Consider the following 20,770-nt stretch of genomic DNA (forward strand, 5'->3'; position numbering starts at 1 on the left):
AGGTTCAAACGTTCACTGATGCTCCAGAAAAAAAACATGATGCATTAATAGACGGGGGGTGAAAACGTTTGGAATTTGAAGATCAAGGTAAATTGTATTTAATTTGTCTTCCGGGAAACATGCAAGTATTTTCTGTTGCTTCCGAAAGGCAGTACTAAATAAAAAAAAAATGATATTCAAGCGAAATAAGAAAAATTTGGACCTCTTCATCCTGTTCAAAAGTTTTCACCCCCCGACTCTTAGTGCATCGTGTTTCCTTCTGAAGCATCAGTGAATGTTTGAACCTTTTTTAATAGTTGTGTTTGAGTCCTTCAGTTGTCCTCAGTGTGAAAAGACGGATTTCAAAATCATTCAGTCACTGTTGTAAAGGGTTCAAATATTCAAAAGATGGTGGAAAACTGAAGAATTTTTGGGACCTGGAGATTTTTTTCTGAAGAGCTCAGTTTAACTGCTCAGGACAAACAAGGGACTCATGAACAAAAAAAAACAAAAAACAAAAAAACAATTGTAGATTGAATAAATACATGCAAGTATTTTCTGTTGCTTCCGAAAGGCAGTACTAAATAAAAAAAAAATGATATTCAAGCGAAATAAGAAAAATTTGGACCTCTTCATCCTGTTCAAAAGTTTTCACCCCCCGACTCTTAGTGCATCGTGTTTCCTTCTGAAGCATCAGTGAATGTTTGAACCTTTTTTAATAGTTGTGTTTGAGTCCCTCAGTTGTCCTCCATGTGAAAAGATGGATCTCAAAATCATTCAGTCACTGTTGTAAAGGGTTCAAATATTCAAAAGATGGTGGAAAACTGAAGAATTTTTGGGACCTGGAGATTTTTTTCTGAAGAACAGAGCTCAGTTTAACGGTTCAGAACAAACAAGGGACTCATGAACAACCATCACAAAAAAAAACAAAAAAAAAACAGTCGTAGATCATCCAGGTAACCTCACACAGTATTAAAAATCAATAGTTCACAAACTTTTGAACTGGGTCATTTTAATAAATACAGCTATTTTTTTTGTCTTATGGATTATATGTAAACATCTTTTATGTAAAATATCTTATTCAGGACAGTACTAAATAAAAAATAACATGCATTTTGTATGATCTCTCTTATTTTGTTAAAATTTTGCACATTTTCACAGATTCTGCAAGTGGTTCACATACTTTTTCTTGCAACTGTATATCCGATAATTTTGCTGTTTTTGTATTTAAACACAGCTTCACTATTAGACACAATAGAGATGCTGTACAAATGCAGGTGGTTCTCTCTCTCTCTCTCTCTCTCTCTCTCTCTGTAATAATTTGACAAGGAGTCATGTCTAAAGTGAATGTAAACAGGCAGAACAAAAAAAATTGGATATAGTCAAAAGATCAGCCCAAGAAAAAGTTTCTTCAGCACCAAATCAGCATATTAAAATTATTTCTGAAGGATCATGTGACACTGAAGACTGGAGTAATGATGCTGAAAATTCAGCTTTGCATAACAGGAATAAAGTACATTTTTAAAAGATATTCAAATAGAAAACATTAAACTTTAATAATATTTCACAATAATATTGTTTTTAGTCTATTCTTTATCAAATAATTGCAGCCTTGGTGAACATAGGAGACTTCCTTCAAAAGCATGAATAAGTCTTAAGATTTAATGATGAATGATAAATGAATGAATGATACTATCAGATCGATTCCAAACCTACTGTGATTGGGTTGGAATAATGTAGTACTTAAGGTTATCTGTAAGGTTAGTAACAATAACAATTGGTTACTTCGATAAAACCATATTGGATGATCACTAATCTAAAAGTCCCGCACGGTCTTTGGTGATTACGACCCTTTTGTACTGAAGTGAGAAAATATGTATTTTCTTTAAAGGTCAAATGATAAAGAAAAGTTGCAAAAAAACAATTTTTTGGACCCAAATAGTGCTGTTTTCTCAGAATGTGCCAACGCTATGAGGGATATTACTCTATTTTCTGGCCAAACAGGCCGTAGCAGATATGAAGACGGCTCATTTTTACAGTCGGATGCAAGTGGAGATGAGATCATCCACAAAGAAACACGTTCAGATAAACGATAACATGCACTTCAACAGACTTGGGTGGCAAAAATATAAGCGAGCCATTCTATATATGACAGCTATATGCAATGTTTCATTAGTGGATGTGACACTGTTTGATGAGCGTTAGCTGCAGTGCAGAAGGAAGTGATGCGAGACATTAACCTCAAGAGGACGTGCTATCCTGCATTGCTGCTCTTGGGGTGAATTTATGTAACATCTTTTTCACACAGGCTGGGTCGCTGGTAAGCTTTTGTTGCATATTTGAGGTGTCATTTGCAAGGTTTTGTTTAATATTTTTTTGTGTGTGTGAATTGTAGGCTCTAGTGGGATATTTGTAAGTAGGCCTGCAGTCCCGAAATTCATGATTATGTGTTGTATAATTGTATTTGAGAGGAATTTTTGTATCTGTATCTGCTATTGTGTGTTACATTGCTGTTTGTGACTTGAGAGTTAGTATTTGAATGCGCTTGTGAGGTGTTTTCATTTGTGTGGGGGTCTCCTGTGTGTTGTGTGTGTGTGTGTGTATGAAGGCTTATCATCTCACAGCAGCTTTCTGTCAGGGCTTCTTGGCCAAGCGGCTATCAGAAAGAACACACCACTGTCACCATAGGAAACTCACCCCTGTCTTTTCCCTTAGTCTGTTGTCATCGTGAGGGATTGTTCTGAGCCACATTCACCATGTAAGTAGTATGCACCCTCATTAGTATGCATTTCATTTGTTTAATGTCACAGTGCTGTCAAAACTTTCAGGTCAGGTGAGGACTCCATTTTTGTTGCCTTTATAGGATTGTTTGTCTATGTTTTTTGTCTGAAGCAGCTTTCATGTATCGCCCTCAGATTCAAATGGACTCTCCAGGTGGAAAAGATGTTGAAACAAACCCAACAGGAAGTGATGGAACGATGGCACTTCCTGTGCTGACTCAACCTGGCCTCGGGGAGACCACGACGACAGTGACCACTATCACACAAACAGGGGGAGACTGGAGCACAGGACTGTTTGAAGTGTGTGGTGACACCAGCACATGTAAGATGAAGTGCTTGAAGGAGCATTGAGTGAGATGAAGTATAAAATAAATATTGTCACATTGTGAGATATACAAAGTCGCACTGTGACATACAGTATGAAGTAATGTTTTGAATATAAATTAAAAATTGGGAGACTTATAAGTTGGTAAATGCAAGAAACGAAGTAACAATTGCAAGATATAGTTGCAATTATGAAAAACAATCACACATTGTGTCAAAGTTGCAACTACGAGAAACAAAGTTGCAGCTGCATAACAATCTTACTTTGCAATATACATATAATAATATTTTGAAGTAAAAAGTAACATTTTTGAGATATAAAGTGAAAATTGTGAGAGATTTAAGTAAAAATGAGAAACAGTCAGTTGTGAGATATAAAGTCACAACTACGAGAAACTGCAAGGCTTAAAGGATTAGTCCACTTTTAAATTAACATTTCCTGATAATTTACTCACCCATATGTCATCTAAGATGTCCATGTCCTTCTTTCTTCAGTCGAAAAGAAATTATTTTTCTCCATATAGTGGACTTCAATGGTCTCCAAACGGTTGAAGGTAAAAATTACAGTTTCAGTGCAGCTTCAAAGGGCTTTAAACGATACCAGACGAGGAATAAGGGTCTTATCTAGAGAAACGATCGGTCATTTTCAAACATTTTTTTAAAAATGTATGCGCTTTATATAAACAAATGATCGCCTTCAAGTGGTTCCGCCAAAACCGCACTTCTGTATTCTTCAAAATGCTTACGCTGAATGTCTTACACCTTCCCTATTCAACTTACGGAAAAAACGGAACTGGCACCGCGTTCGTTCCGTAAGTTGAATAGGGAAGGTGTAAGACATTCAGCGTAAGCTTTTTGAAGAATATGGAAGTGCGGTTTTGGCGGAACCACTTGAAGGCGATCATTTGTTTATATAAAGCGCATACATTTACATTTTTTTTTTTTTTTAGAAAATGACCGATCGTTTCTCTAGATAAGACCCTTATTCCTCGTCTGGTATCGTTTAAAGCCCTTTGAAGCTCCACTGAAGCTGTAATTTTTACCTTCAACCGTTTGGAGACCATTTAAGTCCACTATATGGAGAAAAATACTGGAATGTTTTTATCAAAAACCTTCATTTCTTTTCGAAAGAAAAGAAAGAAATACATAAATATCTTGGATGACATGGGGGTGAGTAAATTATCATGAAATTTTAATTGGAAAGTGAACTAATCCTTTAAACTCGCTTTGCAACATATCAAGTTGTACTGTGAAATATAAAATAACTTTTTGAAATATAAAGGCAATGGGAGAGATATAAGTTTGCGAGAAACAAAGTCACAGTTGCATATGGAAGCTTGTTTCCACCATTAAATAAAAACTAAAAAAGGTAATTGCGACTTAATCTCACAATTTGGACTTTTTTTCCCCTCAGAATTGTGAGATATAGGCCTAAAGTCAGAAGTTATAAAGTCAGAATTGTGTGATATAAAGTCAAAATTGCGAGTTATAAAGTCAGAATTCTGAGATATAAAGTCAGAATTGCGAGTTATAAAGTCAGAATTGTGTGATATAAAGTCAGAATTGTGTGATATAAAGTCAGAATTGCGAGTTATAAAGTCAGAATTGTAAGTTATAAAGTCAGAATTGTGTGATATAAAGTCAGAATTGCGAGTTATAAAGTCAGAATTGCGAGTTATGAAGTCAGAATTGCGAATTATAAAGTCAGAATTGCGAGTTATAAAGTCAGAATTGCGAGTTATATAGTCAGCAATTACCTTTTTAATTATTTTTTTTTAGTGGCGGAAACAAGCTTCCAGAGCAAAAAGCAGGCAGAAATAGGCTTCCATATTTTCTTGATTCCTGACAGAAATGATTTCTCCATTTTTAATTGTATTAAGACTCTTGTAATTAAACCAATACGACTTCACCTTGTTTCTGTCTGCTTGATAACAAAGAAAACATCTTTTTCTATTCCAAAATAATGAAACTGGCCTGGAACTCCAGTGGAACACAATTTGATCTAATACACTTATAGCCTCAGGAAATCCAACACAGCAGCTTATTTATTGTTAGTCTATCCATGAAGCCTCTGTATCTCTATACAAGCCATTGAGATTGATCTTTATTGACAAATTATGCACAGAATTCCATAGCTGCATATTTTAGCAAGCAGTAGCAAACTGTAGTTTGTCACAGTGAAACAATTAAATTTGTCCAAAAGATGTACGGTTTATGTATTCACAGATTATGTATTTCACAAATTGCATAAATGACTTAAAAATCTTATGGGTCAAACTATTTTGGCCTTACTATGTAGTCTATCATGTATACGCTTGAGGTAATTAGTGTTGTTTTCCTAATCCAGTGGTTTGTGTACCGTTTCACAATCATTAAAAGTTAATGACGTTCCTTAATGATTATAAATTGTTAATGATTTTCCATTAATTTAAAGTAAACCTGGGCAGAAAACAAAATCCTACTTTTTCCAAGGACATTGATTTCTCTTTCAAAGTAATATTTATCAGAATTTATCAGGCAGTTGGTGTTAGACTAATTGCAGATAAGCACTGATGCTCAGAGTTTCTCGACAGATCCCAGCCCACGTCTCAAAGCATCTCTCATCTCTTCTGTGCAGGTCTGATGGGTGCGTTTGTGCCGTGTTGTTTGGACCTGAGTCTGGCTCATCAGTATGGAGAATGTGTGTGTCTGCCTATGCTGCCCGGCTCCACGTTCGCTATGAGGGTGGGCATCAGAGAGCGCTTTAAAATCAGGGTAAGGATTCAGCAGTAATGTAAATAATGTGACATGCTGGAAATTGAGTTTTGGAGTTTTCAGAGACTAAAAATTTCACAGGAATTAGGAAACAGTGCTGACAAAAATGAAGAGGATTCTGAAATCGATTTGATCCATTTAATATGCAAAATTATTTTTTTTTTAAATGAAACATAAAATATCAGTTTGCATGTTCCACTTACTATTATATTTTAATTGAATATTTTGATATGCAATTCTAAATCCAATATCCAATTCTACCAACATTTTACTTTTATTGTAAATAAAATACTATGTAGTAAAATAAAATATCTTTTTTTTTTTTTTTTTTTTTTTTTAATGCTTAATGCATATAAGAAACGTCTCGGTTACGTGTGTAACCCTTGTTCCCTGAAGGAGGGAACGGAGACGTCAGAAGTGAACCGACAAATTGGGATATCGCAAGAGAGCCCTATCACCTTCGAGTGTAAACTAAACGAGCCAATGGACATTGCAGGTGTGGGTGCACTCGCACTGTTTTTCGCTGAGGAGACGAGCATGAAGTCCGCACTCAGTGGAGGCACAGGAAATGAGGGTTACACATGTAACCGAGACGTCCCCTTTCAGTCGGTTACGTTCGATTTACATCAGAAGTAAACCGACGAATTGGGATCCCTAATAAAACGCCACAGTTACTGACCCCTTCCAGCACCCAGCGTAGGCTTCAGACACCCGGCGCACCTCAGGGCACTGAAAGAGTCTACTGCTGTTCCACATGACCCATTCAGTAAGACTTGGATAACACTGGGAAAGCGAGCCCGTAAGGGACGCTGCAGAGACCACAACCCACCGGGAGGGGGGAATTACGTGGGAATACACATATGGACTGGCTGTGGGCAGTGTACATATGGAAGTCCCTGGGATAGCTCCAGCCAACTTAGGGGAAACACAACTGGCAGGGACGGCAAAGCGGAGCCTGCCAAGGGAAAGACACGGGCTCACTGTAGGGAGGTTACCATGGAGAATACACATATGGGACCACCGTAGGGGTCACAGCATATGGCACCCAGCCAAGCGCCGGCGTCAGTGACGGGTGTTTGGCCTAGCATCAGACACTCCGCAATGCCCCAGCCACAGGGGGTGGCGGAAGAACTCAACAGGGTTCACTGGATGGGGAACTCGCTGGAGCAATGAACACACTTATCCAGCCCAGGGGGCGGGAGTGGCGTTGCAAGCGGACACTTAGAACGGGCCCTTCGCGCTACTGGCCAGTAGGGGCGAGTACACGGGAAGATACCAGTTCTACACTATAGAATCTAGCGAATGTGTTGGGTGCCCGCAGGTCTACATATATCTGTCAGCGAGGTGCTTTGCGCCAGCGCCCAGGAAGAAGCAACTCCTCTAGTGGAGTGAGCTCTCAACCCTGATAAGCCAAGGCGATGGCGTCCACTATCCAGTGGGCCATCCTCTGCTTGGAGACAGCCTTTTCCTTCTGCTGGCCTCCGTAACAGATAAAGAGCTGGCCTGAGGTCTTAAAGCTTTGTGTTCTGTCCACGTAAAGGCTCAAAGCGCGGACAGGACAGAGCAAAGCCAGGGCTGGGTCTGCCTCCTCCGAAGGCAGCGCTTGCAGGTTCACTACCTGATCTCAAAGGGGAGTGGTAGGAACCTTGGGCACATATCCCGGCCCGAATTCCAGGCATGATTCGTTGACCGAAAAATGCGTGCAGGTCCCCTACCATCTTGATGGAGGCCAATGCAACCAGTAGTACTGTCTTAAGGCACAGCGCTTTTAACTCCACTGACTGCAAAGGCTCAAAGGGAGGTCCCCGAAGATGGCAGCTCGGTGTGATAGCCACACGGAACGTGCCGCGTTGCCACGCCCATCTCGGGACTTGGCCGTGAAGCCAGTGTTGAAGCGGCCTCATATAAAGCAATCCGAGCGGCGTGACTGCAGCTGCGGATACCATATGCCCCAGGAGCTTCTGAAATAACTTCAGTGGGGCCACCGTCCTGCTCTTGAGCGAACTCAGGCAGTTCAACACTGACTGGATGCGCTCCTCGGTGAGGCGCGCTGTCTGGTTGACCGAGTCCAGTTCCATACTGAGACAAGAGATCCTCTTGCTCTTATCCCAGTTGACCCGAAGACCCAACCGGCTGAGGTGAGCTAACACCAGATCCCTGTGTTCGCACAGTTGTTTTCGTGAGTGAGCTAGAATGAGCCAGTCGTCGAGATAATTGTGAATGCGAACGCCCTGTTCCTTGAGGGGAACAATGGCCGCCACCGCAACCTTGGTAAAGATGCGGGGCAACAGGGCCAGCCCGAAGGGTAGAACTTTGTACTAATATGCCCGACCCTCGAACACAAACCGTAGAAAGGGTCTGTGTCGAGGCAGAATCGAGACATGAAAGTATGTGTCCTTCAGGTCGATCGCTGCAAACCAATCTCGGGGATAGATGCATTCGAAAATGTGTTTCTGCATTAGCATCTTGAACGGCAGCCTGTGAAGGGACCGATTCAGGACTCGCAGATCCAAGATTGGCCGTAACCTGCCGCATTTCTTGGGTACAATGAAGTAAGGGCTGTAAAACTTCATAACTTCATATCGGCTGGAGGGACCAGCTCTATTGCGTCCTTCACCAGGAAGGACTCTGTCTTCCTCACCTCTAGGTCGCCCGTCTCAGGTCCGCTTCCTGGATCATTTGCCACCTGGCTTGGCTGCAGACTGAGCGGGCTGGGCGCTGCGTCCATGACCGGCTCCCTGCTGTCTGCTAGGTGGAGGCTGCTGCTTTGCAGACTTGGCAGGGGCGGAGGACGACGCAGGCAGGCGCCCTCAGCGACGAGCAGGCAGAGGAACTGTGGCCAGCGGTGGGGTGGTGGCAGCAGCAGTCCGCCGGGGCAGGACGTGCTTGATCGCCTCCATCTGCTTCTGTGAATCCGAGAACTGCTGGGCAAAGCTCTCGACCGCTTCGCCAAATAGGCCGACCTGTGACACGGGGGAGTCCAGGAACCGATACTTATCAGTCTCCCTCATGTAGGCCAGGTTCAGCCATAGATGGCGCTGCTGGACCACTAAGGTGGCCATCGCCTGACCCACTGAGCGCATTGTCACCTTAGTCGCCCGCAGGGCGAGGTCAGTGGCAGTGTGCAGCTCCCCCAGAAGCTGTTGGTCAGGACCATCTTGGGGGATGTCCATTAGTGCCTTGGCCGGGTAGACCTGCAGCAACGCCATGGTATGCAGAGCTTTCTCCGTGAGTTTAGAGGAGAATTTACAGGCCCAGGATGGGAGACACGGGTCACTCCGCCAGCGAGCGGCCGTCAGACACAATTACATCGCGATGGCACGCTCAACTGGGGGGATCCCGGCTTACCCCTTAGCCACCTGCAATGAGAACATGAGCTATCCACAAAAGCTGCCTCAGCACGATAACATCGCCAAATAAAATGCTGTAACATGACAATACAACAAGACAATACTGCCGCAACTTTAGTTTAAAAGAAGACATTTTTATCGGCCATACCTTGAACAAAAATAGCACAGACATTGGACAAAGATGAAACTTTCTAGAGCGGTGTGTTGACCACCTGTGTTTGCACCATAGATAAAAAAAAGATGGACAGTGTGTCTCCACTTCCTTCCACTGTAAAAAAAAAAAAAAAATGAAACCAAAATATTCCCAGTAACGGTTGTTGCCGATTACGTCGTTCGGAGCCAGAGTCTGTGCAGTAGTGATCCTGAGGTGAAGCCGCGTAATCAAGGTCCCGCCCACAATCCCGCTTCCGCAGACTCAGTCGCAAGCACAGCTGACAATCATGACATTACACCCCATTTTTATAGCATCAAATAGCTAACTAAAACCAAACTTATTGGGAAAACAAACACTTGATCATACATCTGTGTGATGATAACTACATAAAATGACAGAAACTATCTTTGGAAAAAAAATATTTGAAATGTAATTGGATTTTTAAGTTTGGCTCACGTCCCATTCGATTACACGGAGAGGGCGGCGTTTATGACCTATACTGCAGCCGGCCACCAGGGGGCAACCGAAATGCTTTGACTTTTCAGGAATTGTGCGGTACACTTGGTTCGCACACTGTATCAAATGGAGTAGGCTACGCATTCGACTGTGCGTTTATGCTAGCGTACACGTAAAAAAAAAAAAAAAAAAAACGCATACAATAGCTTTACTTTATACATTCATATACTTTGGGCCTTTAATGTGAGAACCTAATTTGAGTCCTAAAAAAACTGTTTTACAATATTTCCTCTAGGTGTAGAGATTCATCTTGTCATATCCTTCTTGTGCTAAGAAGTAAAACACATCCAGTATTTGACAGTTAGATGAAGATTTCTTAAATTAAATTCCATAATTAGATTCATTGACTTGGAGGGGAATGTTAAATCAACATCAGGGAAACGAATCCTTACTTATTATTTATTTATAATCGAATATTATAACATTATTTATCATTATAATTATTTAACAAACCATTATAATATTATTTAAAGTCAGCATGAAACGGAAGCTGCAATGGTCTTTTATTCCCTTTACCGTGATGTAAATCTAATTGAAACGGCTTCTTGAACAAGAACAAATGTAGGGCGGGACTTGATTTTATCCATGGGGAATTGATTGGATGGTTTGCTATTGATGGATCTCATGTGACTGACAGGTTGCCCCGCCCCATTTTTATAGCATCATATAACTAACTAAAGCCAAACTTATTGGGAAAACGAACACTTGAACATACATCTGCATGATGAGAACTACCTAAAATGACAGAAACCATCTTTGGAAAAAATTATTTGAAATGTAATTGGATTTTTAAGTTTGACCTATACTGTAGCCGGCCACCAGGGGGCGACCAAAATGCTTCAGCTTCACTTTTCAGGACTTGTGCGGCACACTTGGTTCGCACACGCTATCAAATGGAGTAGACTTTGAAAGGCTACGCATTTGACTGTATGCTTACACTAACGTACACGTAAAAAAAAACAAAAAAACCCCATAAAAGTTAGCTTTACGTTATACGTTAGTATACCTTGGGCCTTTAATGTGAGAACCAACATCTCAACTCAGATATCACGGTAAACTTGATTTTCCACTGAGCAATGGATTACGGTGACCTAAAAAACCTATTAACAATATTTCCTCTAGGTGTAGAGATTTATCTTGTCATATCCTTCTTGTGCTAAGAAGTAAAACACATCCAGTATTTGACAGTTAGATTAAGATTCCTTAAATGAAATTCCATAACTAGATTCCTTGACTTGGAGGGGGGTGTTAAATCAATATCAGGGAAATGTATCCTTACTTAGAAATCTACAAACCCTAATTTGTCTGGCTATATTAAATTAAGAATACATTACAGTGTACTGTTGTGTCTCTAGGGCAGTGTGTGTGAGGACTGGACTATGGTATATTGCTGCTACCCTCTGGCCCTCTGTCAAATGATCAGAGAGATGAAGAAGAGACTGAAGACACAGATCTATACCGTTTCTACCATGCTGGAGAGCTCCTGAGACAGTGTGTGTGTGTGCGTACACAGCTCCAATTTTCTTCTCATCCGTGTTTTTGGCGATGCTAAAAGACTGAGGGGCCATCTCAGCTGTCAGGATGTTTATTACCCGGGGTCCTGAACTTCACGCAGGGTTAGACATATCAGTACTCTCTGCTTGAAGATTGATGCCGCTGACATTTCAAACTGACGGAGAGATGGAGTGACAGATGGGTGGAGAGACGGATGAGTGGAGAAGAGGTTCCTGATGACTTCTGGGGCTGTGTATGCTTTGATTTCAGATTGCTCTCTCACGGTACATATAGTACATATGCGGGTTTTGCTATATGAATTCAGTTTGGATTGGCACTTTTTTTAAATTGTGTTTCAAAGTCAGAGTTAAAACTGTTTTGACATCTCTTCTCTTGTTTTATCCAAAATAAAGTGTTTAAAAAAATCTGTTTAAAAAATTGAACAAGAATAAATCTAGGGCGGGACTTAATTTTATTCATGGGGAATTGATTGGATGGTTTGCTATTGGTGGATCTCATGACAGGTTGCCCCACCCATTTTGATTAAAGATTAAGGGCATATGAATTTAAAAAAGTAATGATGTACACAGATAAATACTGGTAACACTTTACAATAAGGACTCATTTGTGAACATTAGTTTAAGGTGCAGTGTGTAAATTTTAGCGGCATCTAGTGGTGAGGTTGCGAATTGCAAAATAGAGAAGCTACGGTGGCCAACACAGGACAAAGTTGTCGTTGTCTGAGACAGCAGAGAGAAGCCAGTCAATCATACGCGCTCTGTAGAGCAGTTTGTCCGTTAAGGGCTACTGTAGAAACATGCCAGCGCAAAATGGTGACTAAGGGTACGTTTACACGACAACGATATGCTTAAAACTGAGAAGTTTTTCCTTTGAGTTTTCCACGTACAGGCGACACCATTGTCAAAACTATCTCCATTCATACGAATCCGTGAAAATGACTAAAAACGCTGTATTCTGCTGGCAGGCCATTAGATGGCGATGAAACACTATCTACCGAACATGTAATGCGCATGTGCATGGCGTCATCATTTTCACAGATGCGCATTTTTGTTGTTTACACAGAGACCATTTTCAAAAACTTGCACTTTGAAACCCGTTTTCAAAAGTTTGCGTTTTCAGGCAACCAAAACGCCATTGTCGTGTAAATGGACAGCCAAAACACATAAAAAGTTTTCCATGTTTAGTTAAAAACGGTGTAGTGTAAATGGCCTCTTAACATGTAAGGGGACCCATGGTGTATGTAGATAGAAATGGCTCATTCTAAAGTAATAAAAACCTAATGGCTCATTATGTAAGGTCTTTATACACCACTGAAAACATAGTTATGTATATTATATTACATATCTGTCAATAGATCCTCCTTAAATTTACACATTGCACCTTTAATGTATTAACTAACATCAACAATGAGCAATACATTTGTGACAGTATTTATTCATCTTTCTTAACTTTAGTTAATACAAATACAACTGTTGGTTGTTTGTTCATGTAAAGCCGTGCTCACACTACAGGAGTTTTAGGCTGATTTATCCCTGATTTTCCCCTTCTGAGAATCAGAGAAAAAAGTCTTGTCAAGGAGCTTGATTGGTTCTGATGTTTGGTGCAGGTTATCTGATAATGTAAGGCGTTCACAGATCGAATCTTGCACCTCCCGATCTACTCTCACACAAATCGGGGCCGCCCCAATCATATCAAACATGTTTGATATTTAGGATTTTTTAAATCGGGATAATCAAGACTATGATTACGACAGTACTGTCACAATAGCCAATAAGAAACAAGTCTACAAGGAGACGGAAGTGACGGATATTTTGAAATGGCGACTGTGAAACCTGCAGCACGGATCCGCTGGACTTCAGAGATGGAGGAGCGACTTGTTGATATGTAGCAAGGCTACAACATGACTGCCTATACAAAGTATCTTCAAAACTATACCACAACCGCACCGATAAAGAGAACAGCTGGGGAGAAATCACATCGATTTTAAAAGTACCAGGTGAGTAGCTATAGTTGCTTGCGTGCTCGGCTAGCAAATGTAAACATTAACTCTGGGAATGTCAGTGACCATCTGCTACATACACTACATTGCCAAAATTTTTTCGGACGCCTGCCTTTACATGCACATGAACTTTAATGACATCCCATTCTTAATCCGTAGGGTTTAATATGGAGTTGGTCCACCCTTTGCAGCTATTACAGCTTCAACTCTTCTGGGAAGGCTTTCCACAAGGTTTAGGAGTGTGTTTATGGGAATTTTGGACCATTCTTCTAGAAGCACATTTGTGAGGTCAGGCACTGATGTTGGACGAGAAGGCCTGGCTCGCAGTCTCCGCTCTAATTCATCCTAAAGGTGTTCTATCGGGTTGAGGTCAGGACTCTGTGCAGGCCAGTCAAGTTCCTCCACACCAAACTCACTCATCCATGTCTTTATGGACCTTGCTTTGTGCACTGGTGCGCAGTCACGTTGGAACAGGAAGGGGCCATCCCCAAACTGTTCCCACAAAGTTGGGAGCATGAAATTGTCCAAAATGTCTTGCTATGCTGAAGCATTAAGAGTTCCTTTCACTGGAACTAAGGGGCCAAGCCCAACCCCTGAAAAACAACCCCACACCATAATCCCCCCTCCACCAAACTTTACACTTGGCACAATGCAGTCAGGCAAGTACCGTTCTCCTGGCAACCGCCAAACCCAGACTTTTCCATCAGATTGCCAGACAGAGAAGCGCGATTCGTCACTCCAGAGAACACGTCTCCACTGCTCTAGAGTCCATCCCACGCTTTGCATTGCACTTGGTGATGTAAGGCTTGGATGCAACTGCTCGGCCATGGAAACCCATTCCATGCAGCTCTGTACGCACTGTTCTTGAGCTAATCTGAAGGCCACATGAAGTTTAGAGGTCTGTAGATATTGACTCTGCAGAAAGTTGGCGACTTCTGTGCACTGTGAGCCTCAGCATGCGCTGACCCCGCTCTGTGATTTTACCTGGCTTACCACTTCACGGCTGAGTTGCTGTTGTTCCCAATTGCTTCCACTTTGTTATAATACCACTAACAGCTGACTGTGGAATATTTAGTAGTGAGGAAATTTCACGAATGGACTTATTGCACAGGTGGTAACCTATCACGGTGCCACGCTTGACTTCACTGAGCTCCTGAAAGCGACCCATTCTTTCACAAATGTTTGTAGAAGCAGTCTGCATGCCTAGGTGCTTGATTTTATACACCTGTGGCCATGGAAGTGATTGGAACACCTGAATTCAATGATTTTGAGGGGTGTCCCAATACTTTTGGCAATATAGTGTACATGTCTGTGAAAAGATAAGATACCAATTCATCAATATAAAATGTCCACAAGCCACACACAAATCCCCCCACCTCACACACCGACACAATCCCCTCTCTCTCTCTCTTAGTTTACAGTGCATTAACTAATTCTAACAAATAAAATTTTTTGTAATGATAATGTATTACTAAATGTATTAATAAATGTTATAATAATGTATTACTTAATGTTTAATAGATTTTTACTAAATGTTCAATAGATTTTTACTTAACCCAAGACTTTAAGGTATGTGTCTACCCTGAGAAATATTCACTGGAGTTACTAGCAACCTCCCCTATATAAATAATTTAAATCATCCATCATGGTTTTCAAGGATTGTATGACATCTACAAGCCTGGTCCAAAGCGTGTGTGTGTGTGTGTGTGTGTGTGTGTGTGTGTGTGTGTGTGTGTGTGTGCATTTCTGTAGAGGGCACTGTTGTCACACACACTGTCCTGGGGTGAAGTAAGGAGAGTGTGTGTCTGTGTTTGAGACGACAGGTGTATGGCTGCCGTCAAGGGTTTTCTGTGAGGCCCCCGGGGGACATGAGACCGCTGGAGCCTTAAGCACTGCAGATACAAAACCAGAAAGGTGAAAAATGAGGACAGGAGTGACTGTGAGGAAAGATCACAGAAAGTTTCAAGGAGCTGTTTCTCAAGCAAGAATCACTGAGAACCAATAAGCCTCTTTAAGTATAGTTTTAATCAAGATCACATCCAATCATGAAATCCAAAATTAGTCTTAAAAAGATTCTGCCAGAATGATCATGTTTTTCCACCATGTGGAAACTGGGTCAATGAAATCTATCATTTTAAAATACATAAAAAATACCATTCAGACATAAGACTTGAAAACACCTCTATGGTGAACATGTTTTTAATTTCAATTCAAATTCATCAATATTTTGTTCGGAGATGAAAAAAAAAAAAAACTTTTCTGATATCATAATGAAGAAAAAAGCCTCACTAAAGTATAACATTTTTGTTTATGAAATTGTAGTTTGAAATAATATTTTATTATTGTCTTAGAAAAAACTTATTTAATTGAATATATTGTTTTGAATACATAATATTTTCAACAAAACTATATATATATATATATATATATATTTAACAAAACTATATATATAGTTTTGTTAAAAAAAATAACATTTTCATCTTTTTATAATTAGGCAAGTTTATTTAGTTTGTAATATGATATTTGGAGCGACTCATAATATTTATTAATTAAAGAAAATTTTTATGTCGAAAAAATAAAAGATTTTTTTTTTTTTTTTTTTAAATTGATTATTACACATTTTAGGGTCATTAAATTTAAAATGTTCTTGAGTATGAAAACCATTATGAAATCCATATGAAATCAACATGAATATTTTTTTAATTTTCCAGTAAAACTTTACTTAAAGCATTTATGTATAATGCATTATAAATGTATTCATAATGTACAATATAATGCATTATATCTTTTCATATATAATTGTAACCAAAGTTAAAATGCTTCAGATTCCTTGTTACATTTGAAATTGGTTGCTTGTTCTGTGTTTTAAAGGGGTGGTTGATTATGATTTCACTTTTTTAACTTTAGTTAGTGTGTAATGTTGCTGTTTGAGCATAAACAACATCTGCAAAGTTACGACGCTCAAAGTTCAATGCAAAGGGAGATATTTTCTTTTACAGAAATCACTTTTTAAGGAATACAACAAACAGCTGGTAGGGACTACAACAAGCTTCTTCCCAGGTCGGTGACATCACAAACCCTAAAATTTACATAAACCCCGCCCCCGAGAACACACAACAAAGGGGGTGAGGCTATGTTGGGCTACTTTAGAGAAGAGGAAGAGTTGTTGTAGTAGAGTGTTGTTGTCATGCCGTCATTTTACTGCTTCACAAATGAGGGTCAATTCAACACTGAATTTGCAAAAAAGATTAACATGACGGCACATGTTAGTCGATGAGTTGGATCAACTCCACAGCAACTACATAAATTTATCCACTAAACATTCAGAAATGTCCAGTTTCATTCTAAAAGTTGTAACTTCTTCCTGAGTCTCTCCATCAGTGTCCGACTCCGGTTTGAACAATGTAAGGCTGAACACCGTTACTGACAATCCTCATTTTGGCTGTGAAGCGTGAGCTGTTAAAGCTCCGCCCTCTTCTGGAAAGCAAGCCAGGAGCAGCAGCTCATTTGCATTTAAAGGGACACACACAACAACGGCATGTTTTTGCTCACACGCAAATAGAGGCAAATTTGACAAGCTATAATAAATGATCTGTGGGGTATTTTGAGCTGAAACTTCACAGACACATTCTGGGGACACCAGAGACTTATATTACATCTTGTGAAAAGGGGCATTATAGGTCCCCTTTAATTCATTATACTTTGTGTTCAGTGAATAGATAAGTCTTATAATGTATTATAACAGTGGTTACAATTATTCATTAGATCATACAATGCATTATAAGCTGCATTACAAGGCATAATTAACACATTAAAAATACTTTTATAATGCATTATATATAAAGGTAAAGTGTTACCGTGTTATTTTCCTTTATTGTATGTCAAGTAATAAACTACAAATAAACTATCTATTACACACCTAATGTGCTCTTTATTTTATTGTACTAGCAGTTAAAATTCTCCGGTGAAATATAAAAAATGGCAAAAGTTGTTTTATTTAACGCACATCATGTCGCAATCATGAGTTCCCAGCTCACAAGTATAGCAACTTCCCAGGAGGATCCAAGAACATCCGTGACACTTTTTGCAGCATATGTGCCCTAGAGAGATATTGTCTTGCTGTGACGTGTTTCAGTGTTTGTGTGTGCATCTCCTTAGCAGCCACGTGTCCACAGCAACAGCTCAGGCACCTGGGGCGGAAACCATCATCTCAACCAGTCCAACACGCTGCTGATGGACAGCCAGTTAGATGTTTGTGTGCCTGAAGCTTGATTCTGTTCAGCCAAAAACAAGCATCTTGATCAGCATAGATGTTTGTCGCCGCAGAGGGAGGTGTTAGAGGATCACCTATTTAAGTCAACAGTTCTTTTAACTCAGACTTTGGACCAGAAATATATTTTGCATGGTGGCATTTTGTGAGTTTTATCTTGCTCCTCTGGGGTCTCAATCATCCTAACTCATGTTGTAAGTCTTTGATCTCCCAGCACTGATGTGTGAGCTCTTATCTGTGGTGTCACGTGGAACATTTTATCTCCTCATAGTGCCTCTGTTTTGAAGCCTACGGAACAGGCCATACTGTATACTGATTAATAGTTTGTTTCTGTAATGTTTTGACTGTCATTTGTAGGTTTCAAGATTGTGTTGTCCGCACAAAGACTGAATAATTTGTGTTAAAAGCAACCTAAGCTCATTGGAAAAATGTGCGTCTATCTACATTTTTGCATAACTTCAAAAACATACTGTACTTACATATTCAGTCCAGCTGAAATTAACACTATTAGCAGTAAAACACTACACAACACAACTTTTATTCCTTTTCACACAAATTCAGATGTAACGGGCATTATCGTTTAATAAAGACTTACTTTTGCACCTTATACACAATATTGCACTCTTAAAAAAAAGGTTCAGTGTGATTCTATATAACTATATTCTTGACTCAATTTTAGACAAACCCTTTATGCCAAAAAGGTTCTGTAGGAGAAATGTCTGAAATGATTGATTAATACTTTCATGTTTAAGATGTTATTTCATTTTTTTTTTTCTAGTGATAACATATGTTTACAAGCTATTTAATTCATAAGACTTGATTAAAATGAAAAATTAATTAAAACAAAATTAATAAATTAATTAAAACTAAATCCATAAAATAATTCCATGATGGGAATCTCAAAACATTTCACATAGAGCATGATTTGTAAACTAATACATTTGATGTTTGCATTCCATAAAAGACACTTATGGCTCTATTTCCGGCAACGTCCTCATTGTACAACATCACTACTGGTGTTTATGAACAACAGAATAACAGATGTCTTTGTTTTTTTTTTTTGTTTTTTTTTTTTTACGTTATTTTAAGTTAATTATGATAAATACTTTGCTTGTTACATACACGTGCAACATTTCAGTTATAAATAAAATATGCATGTTAGCTAGATTATGTTCATTACCTGTCTAACAATGTATGTTTATGCTGAAATATAATTAAAAAATGGTTTTTATCTATTCTGCATCATTATGTGTAATGAGTTGGCTAACGTGATTTATAAACTTCCGCTGAGGAAACAGTGAGCATCGATGCTCCCTGGTTTTCATCGTGCACTGAGGGGACTTTTAAGAGAGCGAACGTTTCACAGAACTAGAAAGATTTCATGATTGATACAGCCCCTTAAAATGGCTGACTCCCTGACCAGTGCCCTGATTACTGAACTAGGGAGCTGATTGAGACGCACCCATAGTAAACTTGCTTGGTAGCTCACATTGCACTTGCGATGCGGCATGATCGGGTTCAAGTCTTACGAAAAATGAGTAACAAGGATTCCGTTTATCAGGGGTTAAGAATGACCCAGAGTTAACAATATTTCAAGTGTGAAAAGCCCTTTTTAGCGGCACTCACTGGACATTTCACTTTGAAAATGACACAAAATGTTCAAAAAGCAATGGACCCTTATCACATTTCCAGGGTTCTCAAAAGCGGAAGTCATCAAAGTTGGGTAAACCTCTATAGGCGAATGGGAGATGACAGCAAAAATATTTTTTGTATTCCCAATTGCTCCAATATCAAAAGAAAAAATCCATAATAGCATTTCCATGATACGGAGTCCCGCACATGACATGCAGGAAAAAAAACTAAATTGTGTGCACGATTTACTAATTTGTTCTCTCGATTTATAAATCGTGCATATGATTTAGTCTACTATTTTTTTTCCAGCATTTCATGTGTGGAGTTCTGTACCATGACTTTCCAAAAGAGGGGAAAAATAAGAGAGACTGATTACAGCAGTCAGAAAAGAGAAAGATGTCAAATTTGCCGTCACTACCTCCTCCAAATGTGGGTATCTACAGGTTGGAGTTAAGGGGCATGCCGAAAGGTCTTTACAATTGGTCGCAAAATCTGCCTGTTAGGGTGTGGGGTAGGTTTAGGGGCAGAACAAAAAAAAACAACAAATTTTTCCATTCCAATGCACTAATTTTCCATTGTTTTTATATGTAGACGTAGACCATTGTGCTTGCGTCTTGCGTCTTTTGCAGCATCTCGCGCATGACACGGCGTTCTAAAAACGTGGCAATCTAGTTAAAAACAGTTCAACTTTTAAAAAACGTGCCTCGAGACCTTGCATTTTTTCCCCCTTCCACTGCCCCGCATCTCGCGTTTTTCAAAGAAAAAACGTGTTCTGTGTGAACGAGCCCGTAGGCATTAGTTTCTAGCATTTTCACCCTCGCAGCAGTGTTTTGGTATTTACTGCCACAGTAATAACACAAAGTATAGCGTTATAAATGTATATTACATTTTTAAAAAATGAAAATATGAAAAACTTTACTAGATTTGCGATGTTGATAACTGTGGAAACGCGCCATCTCAGTCCATATAATGTCATCGAGGTGAGTTTGAGGTGGAACTAACTGTTTGTCCAACTAATTTAAAAAGGGGAAAATAAGTCATTATTAAAATTAAGTTCCATGACAACCCAGTTAGAACCAGTTGACTTCTAATCTTCGACAGAATAAAATAAAATTTCTTATTTTACTTTTATATTATGATGAAAGTGTTAAGATCATTTAGGGCACAAAAAATAAACCAGTTAGGTTCTTATATTCAGTCAAGGTCATCAGCGATTGTCTCCAGAAGCCATCCCCCAGTCCATGTCTCTTCACTGCTCATCTTGATAAGGAATGATTTCTGATAAAACCCAGTGAAGCTGCCACGAAATATTCTCATATCTTAAACACAGTATGATATCAACTGTTGTTACATGATCATTTTCCTAACTAGATCAGCTGTAATGCTCCAGTATTCCAGGAAAATGATTTCAGATGCAGCTGATGTGCTTGTGAGGTGAATTATGGGTATTATTCCTCTGCATCACAGTGCCCTAGTGACCTTCCTCCGGACGCTATG

At 39.6% G+C, this 20,770-nt stretch overlaps 1 protein-coding gene and 1 long non-coding RNA gene across 2 annotated transcripts in view; one reads left to right on the top strand and one right to left on the bottom strand.

The window, feature by feature from the left end:
* The window catches only part of LOC127504128 (uncharacterized), a 366,868-nt gene that overhangs the window by 266,308 nt on the left and 79,790 nt on the right, over positions 1 to 20,770 (bottom strand). The window lies entirely within an intron of this gene.
* Positions 1,097 to 15,674, top strand: plac8l1 (PLAC8 like 1). The gene is made up of 5 exons (XM_051878564.1): positions 1,097 to 2,737; positions 2,895 to 3,081; positions 5,701 to 5,837; positions 11,213 to 13,368; positions 13,531 to 15,674. The coding sequence occupies exons 2-4, from the start codon at positions 2,901 to 2,903 to the stop codon at positions 11,342 to 11,344; spliced, it is 450 nt and encodes a 149-aa protein (XP_051734524.1). The 5' UTR covers positions 1,097 to 2,737; positions 2,895 to 2,900; the 3' UTR covers positions 11,345 to 13,368; positions 13,531 to 15,674.

This window comes from Ctenopharyngodon idella, chromosome 21, assembly GCF_019924925.1.
Source record: "Ctenopharyngodon idella isolate HZGC_01 chromosome 21, HZGC01, whole genome shotgun sequence".
In the NCBI taxonomy this organism is placed as follows: Eukaryota; Metazoa; Chordata; class Actinopteri; order Cypriniformes; family Xenocyprididae; genus Ctenopharyngodon; species Ctenopharyngodon idella.

Excerpts from the sequence above, each read along its gene's own strand:
- plac8l1 (XM_051878564.1), top strand. The coding sequence starts at position 2,901 with ATGGACTCTCCAGGTGGAAAAGATGTTGAAACAAACCCAACAGGAAGT. Across the intron at positions 3,082-5,700 it reads GTGTGGTGACACCAGCACAT|GTCTGATGGGTGCGTTTGTG; the intron begins GTAAGATGAAGT and ends TCTTCTGTGCAG. Across the intron at positions 5,838-11,212 it reads GAGAGCGCTTTAAAATCAGG|GGCAGTGTGTGTGAGGACTG; the intron begins GTAAGGATTCAG and ends TTGTGTCTCTAG.